The 15,364-nt window shown below is 37.0% G+C and overlaps 1 protein-coding gene across 3 annotated transcripts in view; it reads right to left on the bottom strand.

Moving 5' to 3' along the window:
• Positions 1–999: 999 nt before the first annotated feature.
• The window catches only part of MLLT3 (MLLT3 super elongation complex subunit), a 135,417-nt gene continuing 121,052 nt past the window's right edge, over positions 1,000–15,364 (bottom strand). For 2 of the 3 annotated variants that reach the window (XM_072860223.1, XM_072860221.1), the window contains 3 exons: positions 12,242–12,313; positions 10,895–10,966; positions 1,000–3,674 (listed from right to left, as the gene is read on the bottom strand). In XM_072860223.1, coding sequence (XP_072716324.1) covers positions 3,543–3,674; positions 10,895–10,966; positions 12,242–12,313 — 276 coding nt within the window. In that variant the 3' untranslated portion in view covers positions 1,000–3,542. The remainder of the gene's footprint in view (positions 3,675–10,894; positions 10,967–12,241; positions 12,314–15,364) is intronic. The other variant, XM_072860222.1, reaches the window with a different exon arrangement.

Raw genomic sequence — 15,364 nt, forward strand, 5'->3', positions numbered from 1 at the left:
TGAAATCAACGGGTCATTCAGGAGACCCAAAACACTAGTATAGCTTCTAAGAAAACAAGATGATACTTACCAAGGATGGACCAAGGACCCAAACCAGATTGTGAACATACTTTATTTCACTGTGAGAGTGGGAAAGAAGGACAATGGGTCAGGCAAAACCCAGGAACTTGTAATTTCCTTCCCCCAGACTAAAAGAAACTTGAATAGAGATATACTGGGCTCTCCAAATGCACTGTACTGTGTGTACTCTGCTTCTGAAATTGAAAGCATAGACTTAACCTACAAACAGCCAACCAATGAAAACAAGAGAGACGGGAATGATCAACCATGTCTTACGACCCAAAGGCTGAAGACCGAGCATCGGTTCTGTTTTACCTTGGAAGACTCTCCTCACTTCAGACTATACCCCTTCCTCCTTTCTTGCTCTTTCTCTTTAGCATGGACTAAGATGGCCTTCAAATCTAGTTGATATTGAAATTTTTGTAAAGCCTCTCAGTGGATTCAAACTTCTAAAAAGATATTAAAACTTGTCTACCCAATTGGACATCCACTTTCTGAGGTGAAAAGTTAGTGGTGAGATGAAAACTGTCCTTACTATTGGATACAACTACTGTTCTAGTAACAGTGACTCACTTATGCTGACAATTATTTTTTAGATATTGCACTTAACTGCTAACCTCTGTCTGGTCACCTCAATGAATTAATCCAAATTCTCACATATAACTTTGTTTGAAACAGCTTGATGTTAAGTAAAACTCCAAAAGATTTCTTGCCAAAACACTTTAACCCAACCCAAAGGTCAATGCTCATATACATTAAAGACTTGGAAAGGTATCTTACTATTTTTTCTTTAAGAGAAATATAAATGTCTGTAATTAAGTGAACTAGGGTTTATTTTGTTTCTGCATACAAAATTAGATGTATGATCATTTTTTATTTAGATCAACACTTAGTAACTCTTATTCTATCAGAACTTTGTGAAAAAGTTCAACACGCGCACACACACACCTGCAGTCTATTTTTTTCCCTCTCCCATTGAATTAGAAAATGTAAGAGTTTAAGGATTATCCACAATTTGCATGAAATTCAGCACTAACTTGATACTGTAATTGCTGTTATCTCCCTTTTATGCCTATTCTCCTATTTGCTGTTTTCTTCCACCCCTGTTCTCAGTATATAATAATGCTTATCTGGTATTTTAAGGGTAAAATGATTCATTTCACCATTTATAACAAAATTGTGCAATAGTCATACTAGAATTATCATGGGATTCTTCCCCTCCTGAAACTCAAGGAGTTTTTTACCACAAAACTTAGTTAGAAAAGTCAAAATGGACAAAATTCCATATGTATCTGGTATAACAAAGATAGAAAGTTGAACACACACTAGTAGACCAAGTGTTTTTAAGGTTGCTTTTAGATTTCCAAACATTTTCATATAAAATAATCAATAAAAATTGAAGTTTATCCCCTTTCACATGCACCCCTTCCCCATCCCCACCATCACCTGCCTTATGTCAAAAGTAACTTAAAAATTACACTCCCACTCCTCTCCACCATTGCACATTAAGACATGGACTTAAAAGAACAACATAATGCTTCAAGTATGCTTCATGCCAATCGTCAATAAGAGTCATAACATTACTGAAAAAGTACACTTATTCTTGGGAAGCCTGAGAAGGACTTCCTGTGGAGTGTGATCAAACAACATTTTAAATAAGAAAAAAGCCCCTCAACCCAATCCATATCCCACCCTCTCAAAAAGAGTAAAGTGTAAAATTTTCTTTGGACTTAAAGAAACAATATTAAGGTTTACCATCTGAATAAGAAATAACCCCAATAGGAATTTAGTTTTACAGTGCTGCACAAACTCTGTGCATGAAACAGTAAGTCATACAGATACTACTGTTCAGCTCTACACATACAGACTACATGTGGCATATAAGCATACACATGACATACCGGCCTGTTCAGAAACAAGATACACTTTTTAAGGCTGGTAAACCTGAATAAACCTTTGCATCCAGAAGTATTTTTTAATTATTTTCTCTCTTCATTGGGGGGTTTGAACTTCTAATAGAAGGGTGATGATTTCATCAAGAAACCGTCAGCAATATGAAAGCACAGAGCTTTGATGTGAAACTGAGTACACATCCTCTCATTTGATCATGCATAAACAAAGATCCTCATTATAAGGAATAACAGATGGTAGGAAAGAATACTCATTATTTTACAGACAAGAAATCCTTCTGGAAACACAAGCAGGTTTTTAAACAGATACCAAAATCTGGAAAGTGTAAAAAGCATATATGCATGTGTGTGTATATATCTATACAGGTGTGTCTATATGTGTATATACACACACACACGATATCATATATGTATTTATTCCAACATGTAACTGTATAACAACATTTTTTTCTTTTCAAATAAAGGGTTTTAATTTAGCCGTTGTAAAAAAACCCAACAAAACCAGAAACAAAACCCCAAAACTAAACAGACCATATACTATATGAACAAACAAAAATGTTATGCCAATAGTTTTATGGTAGAAGTCACACGCTGGCAGCAGAGGAGTGTTGAAATTCATAGTAATAAATAGCTCCAAATTAAGAATTTTCTACAACATTTCCTTAGAAGACAGGACCAGCATTTCTTCTTCTATGATGATCCTGCAGAACACCTTCACTCATATATATTTAATTTTATAACATAAAAACAGACACAAGAATGTAGACTGCAAAAGATGCTGGATTCAGGACAGTATACATAACATTATTTGTCCAAAATCCTACTAGTTTATTCACTAAGGCTAGACAGCAAGTCATATAATCCTATTTGGTGCATTTTCTACCATGGTCAAGATCAATAAATGGATAGAGCCAAGGACCTGCAGCCCAACCTGCTGTGGTCCAATCCACTGTGGCAGACAGGAAACAGAATATAGGACCACCGTTTGGTCCCCAACTTTGTATATTGTTTCCTGGAACTGCAGAAATGGAAACAAGACTTTAGTGTTTTAAGTGACTAGAGAAAGATAGCAAGAAGTGGCATTTTAACATGAATAAGGTTACTAGGTTTGTGATAGTACTGCATCAAAAGAGCACACATGGGACCCCACTACTTGCAACATCTGGTAGTGTCATTCAATGACTCATTGACTTTAGAATACATGTATGCAATAATAAATAGATCAGTTATGTAATAAGGCAGTGTGTTGAACATGCATTCATCTTGTGGACTGGAACACCACAGAGAGATACATGATACCATACACATTCATTAAGACCAAGTATTTTTGTTTGTTTTTGTGTGTTTGTTTTTCAAGGCTATCCAGGCAAACTCTTCCAGAGCATTTTCTTCTTGAGAAGAGTGGTTCTCTGAGTCTTGTCACTTTTCCTCTCCCTTATCAAGAGATGATGACTGGCTTTAAGGAAAAATAAAGCTGAAGGGGGTTGTTTTGTTTTTTCCGCCCATTTTGGTTGCATCATTCTGAATGTTTCATTTAAAGAACAGTTTCTGATGCAGCCACATGCTGAATCCTCAGGAGGTTCCAGATGTTTCCAGATAACTCTGTAGTTTACGGACTGTGGTTTTGTCCAGTGAGCAAAGATCAAAGTCAAAAGTTGTATTTGTGATATGAAAGTGTCCAGTTTCTTCTATAAGATTTACTATCTGAAAGGAAAGAAAAGATGCAGTTGAAAATTTCAGCAGTTTTACATGACCACTGAATATATTAACATGTCACTAAGTATCATATGAAAGGCATAAAACAAGCCCAATTGCCCCAATACTTGCAGGTTAAACCATTATTCTTATCACTCACTTCCTTTCTGACACAAACTATGGTCCAGACCTTGTTTGTTTTTCTTTTAGATCATCAACCATAATGCCAGCCTACTCATCTGCTGTTCCAGCAAACATTACCATTGAGAATATATTTTTCAAATGTTAAAAAAGAAAATCTGCATATTTTCTAAGTCAGCCTTAAAAAAAAAAAAAAAGAGCACTACTCTCCCCCCCATGCCCAAACAAATAATAAAAACCCAGTTAGATCTCTTAGATCTCTGTCTGGAATATTTACTGTGTGCATAGCTGCTAAGCAGGTTACTTTAGAAAATAATTGGCATAAGCCTTTCTGCAAGCAAGGGAAAGAAATAAATCCTTATAGAATCTAGTCCATATCAAACAAAAATGTATTCAAGAGCTCTCACATCAACTATTAGTTCACAGACTAGCAGTTATTCCTTGAGTAACAGACTTAAATACATTTTTTTAAACCAAATCAACCATGGAAGACTCCTACCAAAGGCATAAGATCACTTCTTGTGGTGACTGTTTAATCTATAATCACAGCTTTCATTCCAACAGGAAACAGAAGAGTTGCTAGGAGCTCTTGAGAAGAATAGGGACTAAAACATCTCTTCTGTGAGGAAAGGCTGAGAGACCTGGAACTCTTCAGCCTGCAGAAGAGAAGGCTCAGGGCGGATCTTATCAACGTGTACAAATACTTGAAGGGAGGGTGTAAAGACGACGGAGCCGGGCTCTTTTCAGTGGTGCCCAGTGACAAGACAAGAGGCCATGGGCACCAAATGAAACACAGGAGGTTCTCTCTGAACATCATGAAACACTTTTTTCCTGTGAGGGTGACCAGGCACTGTCACAGGTTGCCCAGGGCGGTTGTGGGGTCTCCATTCTTGGAGATATTCAAAAGCCATCTAGACATGGTCCTGGGCAACTGGCTCTATACATCCCTGCTTGAGCAGGGCAGGGCTGGACCAGATGACCTCCAGAGGACCCTTCCAATCTCAACCATTCTATGATTCTGTGAAATCAACAGTACATATCTCACTTGTGCCTTTCTGCAGTTTTGACGTTTTTAGTCTCTGAATTGTAGCCTACATTTTTAAAGTGGTCATACTCAACACTGAATTGCTGTAACAAGTAACTCCACATATGTTAAGTTCTACGATGCGCACCTACCTAAAAAAACCCATTCAGCATCTTGGAAAGCCAAAGCATTATTTGTCAGATAGGGCTAACAGTGCCAACACACTATGGTTATGAATCTCTTATGCGCTGTTTCATTCCAAGAGACACACATCCCAAGTGAGCACACAGAAAGGGACCCCATCCTGAAGCAGGTAGTGTCATGGACTGACAGAACATTGCTCTTCTGCTCAGTCTTTCCAACCATCCCTTCTGCGGCACTCAGGCTAGGCTCAACTTCTTGTTTGCATCCTTCAATTTGAAACCTATTTAGTTCTAGGGCTTCCCCATATACCTCTACTGAAATGCTACCGCTAGATATTCCTTGTTTGTTTGAGCTTTAGTTCTCTGACTGTAATTCCTTTTCCACAGCTGGAGGAGATACAGATGTATGCACGCATGGTTTACAGAGCGCACCTTAAAATGACAAATCTGGTAGGAATACACCAATTTGAAACAGAACAATGAATTTAAACTAAATCTGTTGTAATTTTCCTCTCCCCATTTCATTATATAAACAGATGCGTTTTCTCCTCAGACCACAGTAGAAAATATTATGTTGATGATAAATGAAATAACTTCACGTGTATTGTCAGGCATGGAATGACACAGCCCAGGGTGGATTAAACAGAATGAAACAAGATAAAATAATAAGAAGGAAATGCCTGTTACAGTAAAAATCTCCCTTTCCAATCACCTCCCATTTTCCAGGTTGGAAAAAAATAAAAGTAAAATCTATTTAATTTGGTTTGCAGCTGTCCAAAATCTTGAAAGTACTTAGGAACAATCCTGCTCTTATTAACACTTCATTTAAATCTGTGCCTCTTGGCTTTAGGTTTTTTTCCATATGGAAATTTTTAATCTAAAATTGCCAACTTCATTTGTCCACTTGTTGATTCACAGATTCTTGTAACACTTTTCCATCTCCTACTGTTCTGCAATTAACACGAGAGAAAAAAATCAAATGGGACAAAACTGATTGTTACCAGAAGGAAAAACTTTGATACAAGTTATTTGTCATTCTCATTTTTGGCACTCTCTTGAGCCTCGTCTAAGAGAGAAGCTAAGGAGTCAATCCAGCCTCCTTCCATAAAGTTAGGAATCTAATCTCAGGCTTGGTCTCTGAATATCCACTGTGTGATAAATAAATGGCTGCACAAGAAGTTTACAGAAGCTAAGGCCAGGAAGATGTAGCTATGCTGAACAATTCTGTCCAACGCTTCCTTGCATTACAGTGGAAGAATACCACCCCTCATAACCCTCACAGCAATATACCTGATTTTAGAAACAAAGATTACATGAAAGTGTTAACACATATTTTTAAACAGCACTGTGTATTTTTAAAAAAATAGTAAGCATTTTTATTGATCAGGTTCTGCTTTGGGCTTTTCAGCTCTAGGCCAAGGGAAATACAAACATTTTAAACATATCCACCCCTCAAGACACACAGCCACTATGTCAGGGCACCTGGTAAATCAGACTGAAATAAACTCTAAAAGTTTTAATGGATGTACAAAAACGTATCAAGATAAACACAGACAACTCAATGAAAAACACCTGCCTGTGTGCCAGTCAATGAGGAATTAATGACATACAGTATTAGCATATGCATCCTTAAGCTATTCAGAAATACTTGAAAAATAATAAAAGATTGAGATTAGTTGCCAGGAAGTCTGACGGTTATATAGTAACAACACAGCATTAAAATGTTCTTTTCCAAGAGCTCAGGCTGCAAAGAACAAAAATATCCCATTTGTTCCTGCTGTAGTAAGCTTTGCTTTTCTGCTGTAATATACATCTCTGTTTACATAATGTCTCTCCAGCTCAGTTTCATCATTATCCATCATAGTACAACCATTTATTACCTTTAAACAAGCAAATGAGTGTATGTGTTTAAGGAAGGCAAAGTGCAACCAATGACATAGTAATTTTTCAGTTTATGGAGGGTTTTAGGCCATTTGATAGTTTCCAGACCTGCAAGCTGCCCCTTGCAGAAAATTCTCAGAAGATAGTTGCCATCTGAAGTTAAGCACTTGTGGACAGGAGCAATGTAATTTTCAGCAGTGCTGCATACTCTCAATTTCTTCCTTATGCCTGTGCTATCTAGTGCATTGGCTTTAAGGAGATTTTTCACCAGCTGAAGATATGACTTCTGATGCCTCAAAGTAACAGGCAGAGTCTTACCAGAAATCTTGTTGCCTTTCATGGGGTCACGCTATCATCATCTGCACTGAAAACGCAGAGTTAGGAACCCAGCTTTAGCCACACGAATTTGAATATATGGGGGACACAGCATGAACATCTGATTGCAGACTCAGTTATCCTATTTCACTGGAAATCAGAGTTTAAAAAAAAGAAAAAGCCTCATCACTGCAAATCCCAAACCCTTTCTTTACAGTGAAAGAGGTGGGAGAGAGATTTCTTTTTAAAATGTAATTTCAGACCAATTTGTGTCTAGCCATGGTTCACTATTCACATAAAAATTGCTCAGGTGATTCTCACAGGACTAATTTCTTGGTCAAATGTTCTTTTTCACCTGCCTTCTCCCTCTTGGGCAATTGTTATATATGCCTAAGTATCATTTTACATCAGGCTTACTTAGCTACATATTCCGGCACTTGCAGTTCAGTATCACAACGCTCCTGCTTCCTCCCTCTTTTTTGTGAATTTATTTCAGCTTCCTTTAACAAAGTGTCTCAAAGAGAAATGCCCCTCTTGGGAAAGAGCCACATTCTCAAACAGATACATTTTTCTCATTTCCAACTTGGCTGCATTCCTGTTTGCTGTCATGCCTATGGACTTGGTAACAACTGAGATTGCAAAAACCTGTCCTCTCCTTTCCACATCCCTCAGCATAAGTTTCAAAAGCCAGTGCTTTTGAATCAATGCCTTCATTCTTCTCTTGCAAGTCCTTTCTCTAAAAATTCCCTAAAGTATGTGGGTAGCAGGCTTTGACAAGTGCAAGAGATTATTACCTGCCCTGACATAAACTAAGGAGATGCAATCACCACTCAGGAACACAGAACTCCACCACCATTCCACTTCAACACTGCCATTGCTGTTAAAACTCTTGCACCTATTTACAGTTTTCTGTTGCATATTTTTGCACTCAATCCCTCTTCTCATGCAGTAACCACTGTCCCTTTCCACAGTTTTATCCCTTGCTCTCCTGACCTTTGTACCTCCTATAGTCTCTATATATGTGTATTTCTTGGTCTAGAAGTTTCACATTCATTTCTAAAAACTTTCTCAGCTTTGTACTCTTTTTATTTCTGTGCTCACTGGAAGTATTTTACATTAATTACACAGCTGCAAAGCAGTAAGGACCTTTAAGATGGGATGACAGTTTATTTGTAATGCAGAGAAGCATTATTTTTTTGCAGAGAAGCACTGATTCTCTGCAAGTTATCCATTCAATATTGTGAACATATTTCACAATATGTTAAAATCATATGAACTAATGAATTGCGGAATATTAAGGGATTGAAGGCTTTAAAACTAAACTGCATTATTTGTTTTATAACAGCATAGAGCATTTGCTAGTGCAGACTGGCTAACAGACAACTAGTAAGTAACTTGGCTCTTCCATTGAATTCTGGTAGACCTCTGTAGCCAGTATTATGCAGCTACTAGCTATCAGTACAGAACTGCATCATTGTCCTAGCCTGCAGTCTGGCCATAAATCCAGCTTTCACTGGGGCTGTATCGACTGCCTGCACATACTCCAAATGAAGAGAAACAGTCTGCAAGAACAGTCCCCCGGGAAACAAGGCAACACCAATTCTACATCAACCTAACTTTTATAATATAACCAATTAAACACTATGCTATGAGAAGTCATGGACTACAGTATTAAAATTATACTCCATGCGAGTTGTGAGGCGAAGGTCAATGAATGAATGCTTTCCCTCATCTGATAAATACACTCAGGAGAAAAGCAAAAATCTATCTTTAGTTTAAAATGCACAAGAATATACTGTTCTTTTTTCATTTACTCAGAATAGCATACTCTAAATTTCCAGCTCAGTTATGTCTCTTTTCACACAGTTTTTCTTTGTATTAGTAACTCCCCATGAAGCAGATTATAACAGTACTCTAACATCAGACTGAAGAAGCTTTAGTGGATGAACCCATCATTTTTCTAGCAAAGGTAAATATTTCTTCCCCACCAAATACACTTAAATGCTACTAGATGAGAAAGAGGATTATGGATTCAACTTGAACCATCTTATTTGCTTGGAGGAGAATTCTGGTTGGAACGGATTTTGCTAGTCCCAGAGCAGGCTCAGCCATGGGGTCAGATCAGGCTGCTCCAGACTTATCCATTCAGGATTTTACAAGCTCCAAGGATGGAGACAGCATAGTCTTTCCAGGACTCTGTTCCACTGCTAGACCACCCTCACGGGGAAAAAACGTTTCTTGCTTGTTTTTATCTTTGCTTTGCAGAAAAGGTTTTGACGATGTTTTCCTTTTTCAAAATTTCACATGAAGCCACCTAAGCCCTATACTCTGCAGGCTGTCAATACAGCCTCAGTGAAAGCTGAATTTATGGCCAGACTGTGCAGGCTAGGACAGTGATGCAGTTCTGTACTGATAGCTGGTAACTGTGTAATACTGGCTACAGAGGTCTACCAGAATTTAAACCGTTCAAAAACTATGCCTTGGATAACTGGGGAAGTGCGTGCTCAGGAAGCAAAGCTGGGGCATTGATTTACAATACAGTGGCTTTTTCAGATTCCCTTTTTATGTGAACTCTCTAAGAATTAATGAATAATGTGAAGTGGAGAGGGTGTTGCAATTCCTACCTTTTAGCCTCCTGCACAGTAATTTCCCAATGTAGATAAAAATTGGCCTCTGCCACCATTCTGAAAGTGTGCTTTGGTTCCCTTTGTAGACAAAAGGGAACCTCGGAAACAACAGTACGTTAAATATGAAGGATAACCAATATGCATCATTGTGTGTCATAACCTATGAAATCTGGCAAAGCTATCAGAATTCCTCTTTAACTAAGAATATCCTTAACCAAGGTCTTCCTTTTCACTGACCTCTCAATTGTTTTCTCATCTTTATTCACAATATTGAGCCTGAACTAATAAACAGATTAATGCTGGGGCTTACGAAATATTTTTAAACACACTTATCCAACTGTTGAGAAATTTGATGAGTGATTGCAAAAATTTAGAAGTGGTAAAAATTTCCCTCTTTACAACATGTCCACAACTGGCACATAATTGCACTAAACATAATAAAACCATCTGTGCTACAATTACATCTGCTTTGTTAACAGTGCTTATTGTTTAATCTTGTAATCCAACAGTACCTGAAAATGCTGTCCAAAACAAAGAATACTATTCTTTGTTCTTACTACTGCATAACCTTTCACTAAATTTGGAACCTTCCTGGTTTGCACATTTTCATATTTTACTCCTTCCATAACTTCAGAAGACTCAATTAATATATCGTGGTTTTGCCCAAAGTGAGTTTTGCTTTGAATTCCATGTTTTCTGTTTGCCATAGAAAACATCTTCAATTGTTTCTGAGAAAACACCAGTCATTTTCAGGAAAAAGCAACAAGATTTTTATCAAGTCAAGGTGCACAGCTGTATCCATTCTCCCATCCTGTTTTCATAATTATTAATACAGTATGTTGAGAAACATAACAATGAATTGGTGAAAAATTTAGCTCAGGCATTTTTTTTAGTTTGTGATTTAGTGTGACAACACAATTTAAAGTATGTGTAAAAATTCCCTAAGCTGCACTGTAAGTGGTAATGGGCTGTATATGGATTATACAGGCTTGAAAGCTATTAAACCTGATTATAAAGTTTTAGATGAAGGGAAAAAAGTAGATGTGACTTCACAATTTCAACGAGCACACTGTGATATTGCATGAGAGTGCTCCTCACCTGCTGCAGTACATGTCTCTCTCTCAATGTCATTAATCTTCTGTGGAGCTCTACTAGTTCATCAAGATATGCCTAGAAACAAATCCCCCCCATAAACAACTCGTTAATTAAGTCATAGCTATGTATTTCAAAAGTTTCAGATGTCTTCAAAAACAATACAAATTGAAATTTTATTTTAAATCTTCTTTGAGCTAAATTTTCTTATTTAGTAGTCTGGCTTTCTCTAGCTTAATAGAACCCAGATATAAATTTTTGTGGGTTTTCTTAGATACTTCATGCCGATGAAAATCTCATCAGGTGGTCCTTTTGCTGTAGAAGATAACCTCGATACCTCAGCTGTGGCAAAAAGTGTCAAACAGACTGAGGATGCCAAAACAGCACTTTTAAAAAACATCTCCCACCTTCCACACCAGACTCAAACCCAAAAGCTCACAATTAAATCCCTTTTTCTCTAAAGCTACATAATTATTTTTCTGTATCAACAAGGAGATATAAGGGGAGAAAGATCAAGCAAGAGTAATCCAATGGTAAATTCCACTGTCCTCCTTCCTGGGATGTCAAACATGTCCCACCTCTCCACCCAATTACCAACTTTCTCCTTCAGCCTGAGCCATCTCTCTTTTGAGCAGAGAGAGATATGGCACCCAGCTTAAGAAACCAAAAAGCATACGGATCAGGCCACTGAAAATCTAGCAACATATACTGAAACTTTGGTCTCCTGCCTCACATTATCACAAAGTTGACACGAATACCTTTAAAATATGAACCCTCAGAGGAACTTGTCCACACTGGGAAATTGTGCTATGTTCACTCACACAAGGACTTAGAGCTCTTATCCACGGCCAGCTGACATGATTTTAAACAAAACTGTCTTTCTCAGTGTTAAATGGTAACTGTTGCTTCATATCATTCTAGTTAACATGCTAAATCACACTGCCACTTCTTAATGCACAGCCCTCAGAAAGGATTCTGGAAAATATATATATTTGTAATTGATTGATTTATTGGCTAGGAATACAGCTGCAAATTCTCCTCTTCAAAAATTATCACTTCATCTGTGAAGCACAATGTAAATTAATGGTGGAGAATAGATAAAATAAATGATAGATGGCAGATTCCCAACTGGTGACATTGGCCAAATCACCAGATGGATTGAAGAGAAGGAAAACACTTTCAAAATAGGACTGAAGAAGAATTACAGAAAAAAAAAAAAGAGAAAGGTCTGCATCTAAAGGAACTCAAAGCAAAGATGTACTAAGATTTTCACTCTGTAACAAAGGTTGGTGTTTAGTACATACACTAATATAACATTCTGGACTAGTTTACTGTTACCTCATTCTCATTTACCTTATCACAATCCCCATTCTTTATTTGTTTATCAGATTTGTTTTGCTTTATTGGACTTTTCACTTCTAAAATCTGAAAAAGAAAAAAATCCTGTAACAATTAAATGCATCATTGGATACAATTACATATGAAAAATTCTGCTATCAGTTAATAACACAAAGAATATAACATTTGGAGAAAATGTAATCAAAACTCTAAACCGAGCTTTTCATTCTTTAATCCATACAACCTACTCATATTTTTTCAGAAAAAAAGCAGCTTACAGCAGAAAATGCTGAGTTGCTGGAATGAGATGATATTGGTATTATTAATCCTTAAAATAATTAATTTCATGTCATTTAAAGCCTCCTCAACACTTTTTTGTATCTTTTGCATGCTAGTAGGATAAGAGGTCTGATTCTGCAGGTACAAAATGATGCTGAGGTACTCTCCAGTGCCTTTGAAATGTCACATGATCAGTATATTTTTCCTGTTCTTTTTTTTCCCAATGCTGTCTCTTTTCTTCTACAATAGAGATTTTGAAACACAGTCTTTGAAATGACTGCATGAGTTGTAACTGAAAAAAGAAGTGTCTGATGGTAATTTCTCTTGCACTTACATGGTACCCTTTCCTTCAATGCCATACAAAGCCATTTTCTACCACATGTACAACCAAGAACACTTCATCCAGTACTGAACCATAGCCAAGAAGAGCACGTCAACGAGCAGCAGAACACCATGCTTAATATGAAAATTTTAGGACTAAAGCAACAAATATTTTGGGGAAACAGAACTGTTGACTGTTCTTCCAATTTTTTCCACACACAACACTTTTTGCTTTTTTTCAAGCTAAAAGTAGAGTTAAAAAAAAGTAAACCACCATGTCATTCCTAACCTGGAATATGATCAGTTCTTCTGAAAAACAAAGGAAAACAAATGATCACAGACAATGGGAGACTGTGTGTCATGTTTCATTGTAAGACTAATATCACTAGCATAACATCACTAGCATGTGACTGGACAGTCACAACACAGGACAAAATTCAGCAAATAAAAGAAATAAGGCCTGTAAAAGCAAGTCTTCTAGACTAGCAAGAAGCCTCATTGACAGCTTTCGGTAAGTTCCCTCTCATTTCTGCTTCCCTTGGTATAAATGACTAAAATTGCATATATGCTCCCCAGAGTGACCAGCAGCATAAGAATACAGCAGGCAGGCAGCTATTTCCCTATATATAGAGAGTGACTGCAGACCTGAGTTAACCTTACCTAAGGATTTACTTAGCTAAGAGTGATGCATGGCCAGAAAGCAAAGCATACTTTTCCAAAAGAAAAATCACAGTTCTTCAATTGAACACCCCCTGGGGTTACTGCTGTGTAGGCCAGTGGAAGAACAAGTCTTGTTTTTAAAAAAACAAAACAAAACAAAAAAACAAAAAAAAACCCCAAAACCAGACCTCTAGGCATGGATCCAGTACCTTTTAGATGTTTTTCTTGTTTTTAAAGGAAGAAAATTCTTGGTTTCAAATAGAACCTTAGCAAGGACACAGTATCTTTGAAAAAGTGGCTTCCTTACAGTGCTCTTGAAGTGTAGTTGAAATCTAACATCTTAAGCACTTTTGTTTAGATGAGACACAGCACTAATCATATCTGAGGAAGCTTATAGAAATATTAACCCTGTCTTAGCTCTTTAGTACTATGAATGGATTTAGTCAACACAAGCCTGATTTCATCAGTCAAAAGCATAATCCTGGCAAGCAGCACTATGCTACCAAGCAGAGATTTCAAACGTGGCTACGGCTCATACAATTTGAATTCTCATAATGCTTCCCTAAATTTCTTATTTTCAGCTTGATTATAAAATTTAGCTCAATTACAAAACTGGAAGAAGGTATGTGACATTCAGTTTTAGCTGGCACACTGCTACTGCTTGGAGTGCCCAAGTGTGCAGGTAGACCTTCTGTTAGATCACTGAAGGGGAAAGGAACATGAAAGATGTGACTGAGTGGGCTGCTGATATTGAGACTTATAATTACTTAACAATTACATTGCCTCTGTAGAAGTTATAGTCTTCATTAAACAACAAGCCATAGATAGGTCTTTTATTTTTCTTGTGCTTATGTCTCCAGTAAATGCAATATTTTTTATCTTTATAGTTTGCTTTTTTCTCAAAAGACTCTCTTAAAAACTTGTAACTTTTGTACAGATCAACTTAGAAAAGCCTACAGAGTTTCTGGTGGATAATAAGAATGCTTTCTGGAGGTGGAATTTCCTTCCTCTTTCTGTGCACAAACTAAGCCCTAGGGTTTTTTTTCCCCCCTAGTGTATTTGACTGACATGAATAATAATTTTTTGTTTTTGCACTATCAGTAAACTTGTATTGGAAACCTTATTAGAAAAACAATGACAAGTACATAATTTCTGCCAGATAATTGAAGCAGTTAACCTAAGAGATATAGGAAAGACGCATCCATAAAACTCACCATCTAAACCACAAACTTTTGGTAATGCATGTAGACACTATCCTAACTATATCAATACTGTAAGCAGCCATTTATTGCCAGTCAGTAAATTACATGACTGCTTTGTGTATGATCCAACTGACATTGGGAGTGAATTATGGCTCCTGAAAATAAGTGACAAATGATGTATTTTCTAAGCTATTTTTTTTTTTTTTTAAAGAGTATCAGCTTTTATGTTTAATTTTTATATTTAGAGCGCCTTACTTTATTGGTGACTGGGGCTGAGGTAACTCCCAAACTCTAATTCTCATTTGTCCCTGATGTATTTTGTAGCTCTAGGTTATTTAATTTCTTTTCTCTGAAAAACAGAACTACCCTACTTTCCTACCTCAAAAATATTAACAATGTTAGCTCTTAGGGATATGGAACAAGTACTCTGATAGTGAAGTAAAAACTAGTGTGTCTTCTAGTGAAGTAAAAAATGTTGTATCTTCTAGATAAACACTGGTGGGGGGAGAGGGGAAGAGGTGAATGAATAAACTCCTGAGAGTGAGCCACGTGATGTGAACTGTGTCTACTGCTAATAAAAACCCAAACCTCTATCAATTGTATGACTGATACTGTAAAGCCAGTTTGCATTGTTTACCTTACAAAGCTAATTCATACAGAAAGGACACATTTCTTA

Source organism: Ciconia boyciana, chromosome 4 (genome assembly GCF_034638445.1).
Source record: "Ciconia boyciana chromosome 4, ASM3463844v1, whole genome shotgun sequence".
Taxonomy (NCBI): domain Eukaryota; kingdom Metazoa; phylum Chordata; class Aves; order Ciconiiformes; family Ciconiidae; genus Ciconia; species Ciconia boyciana.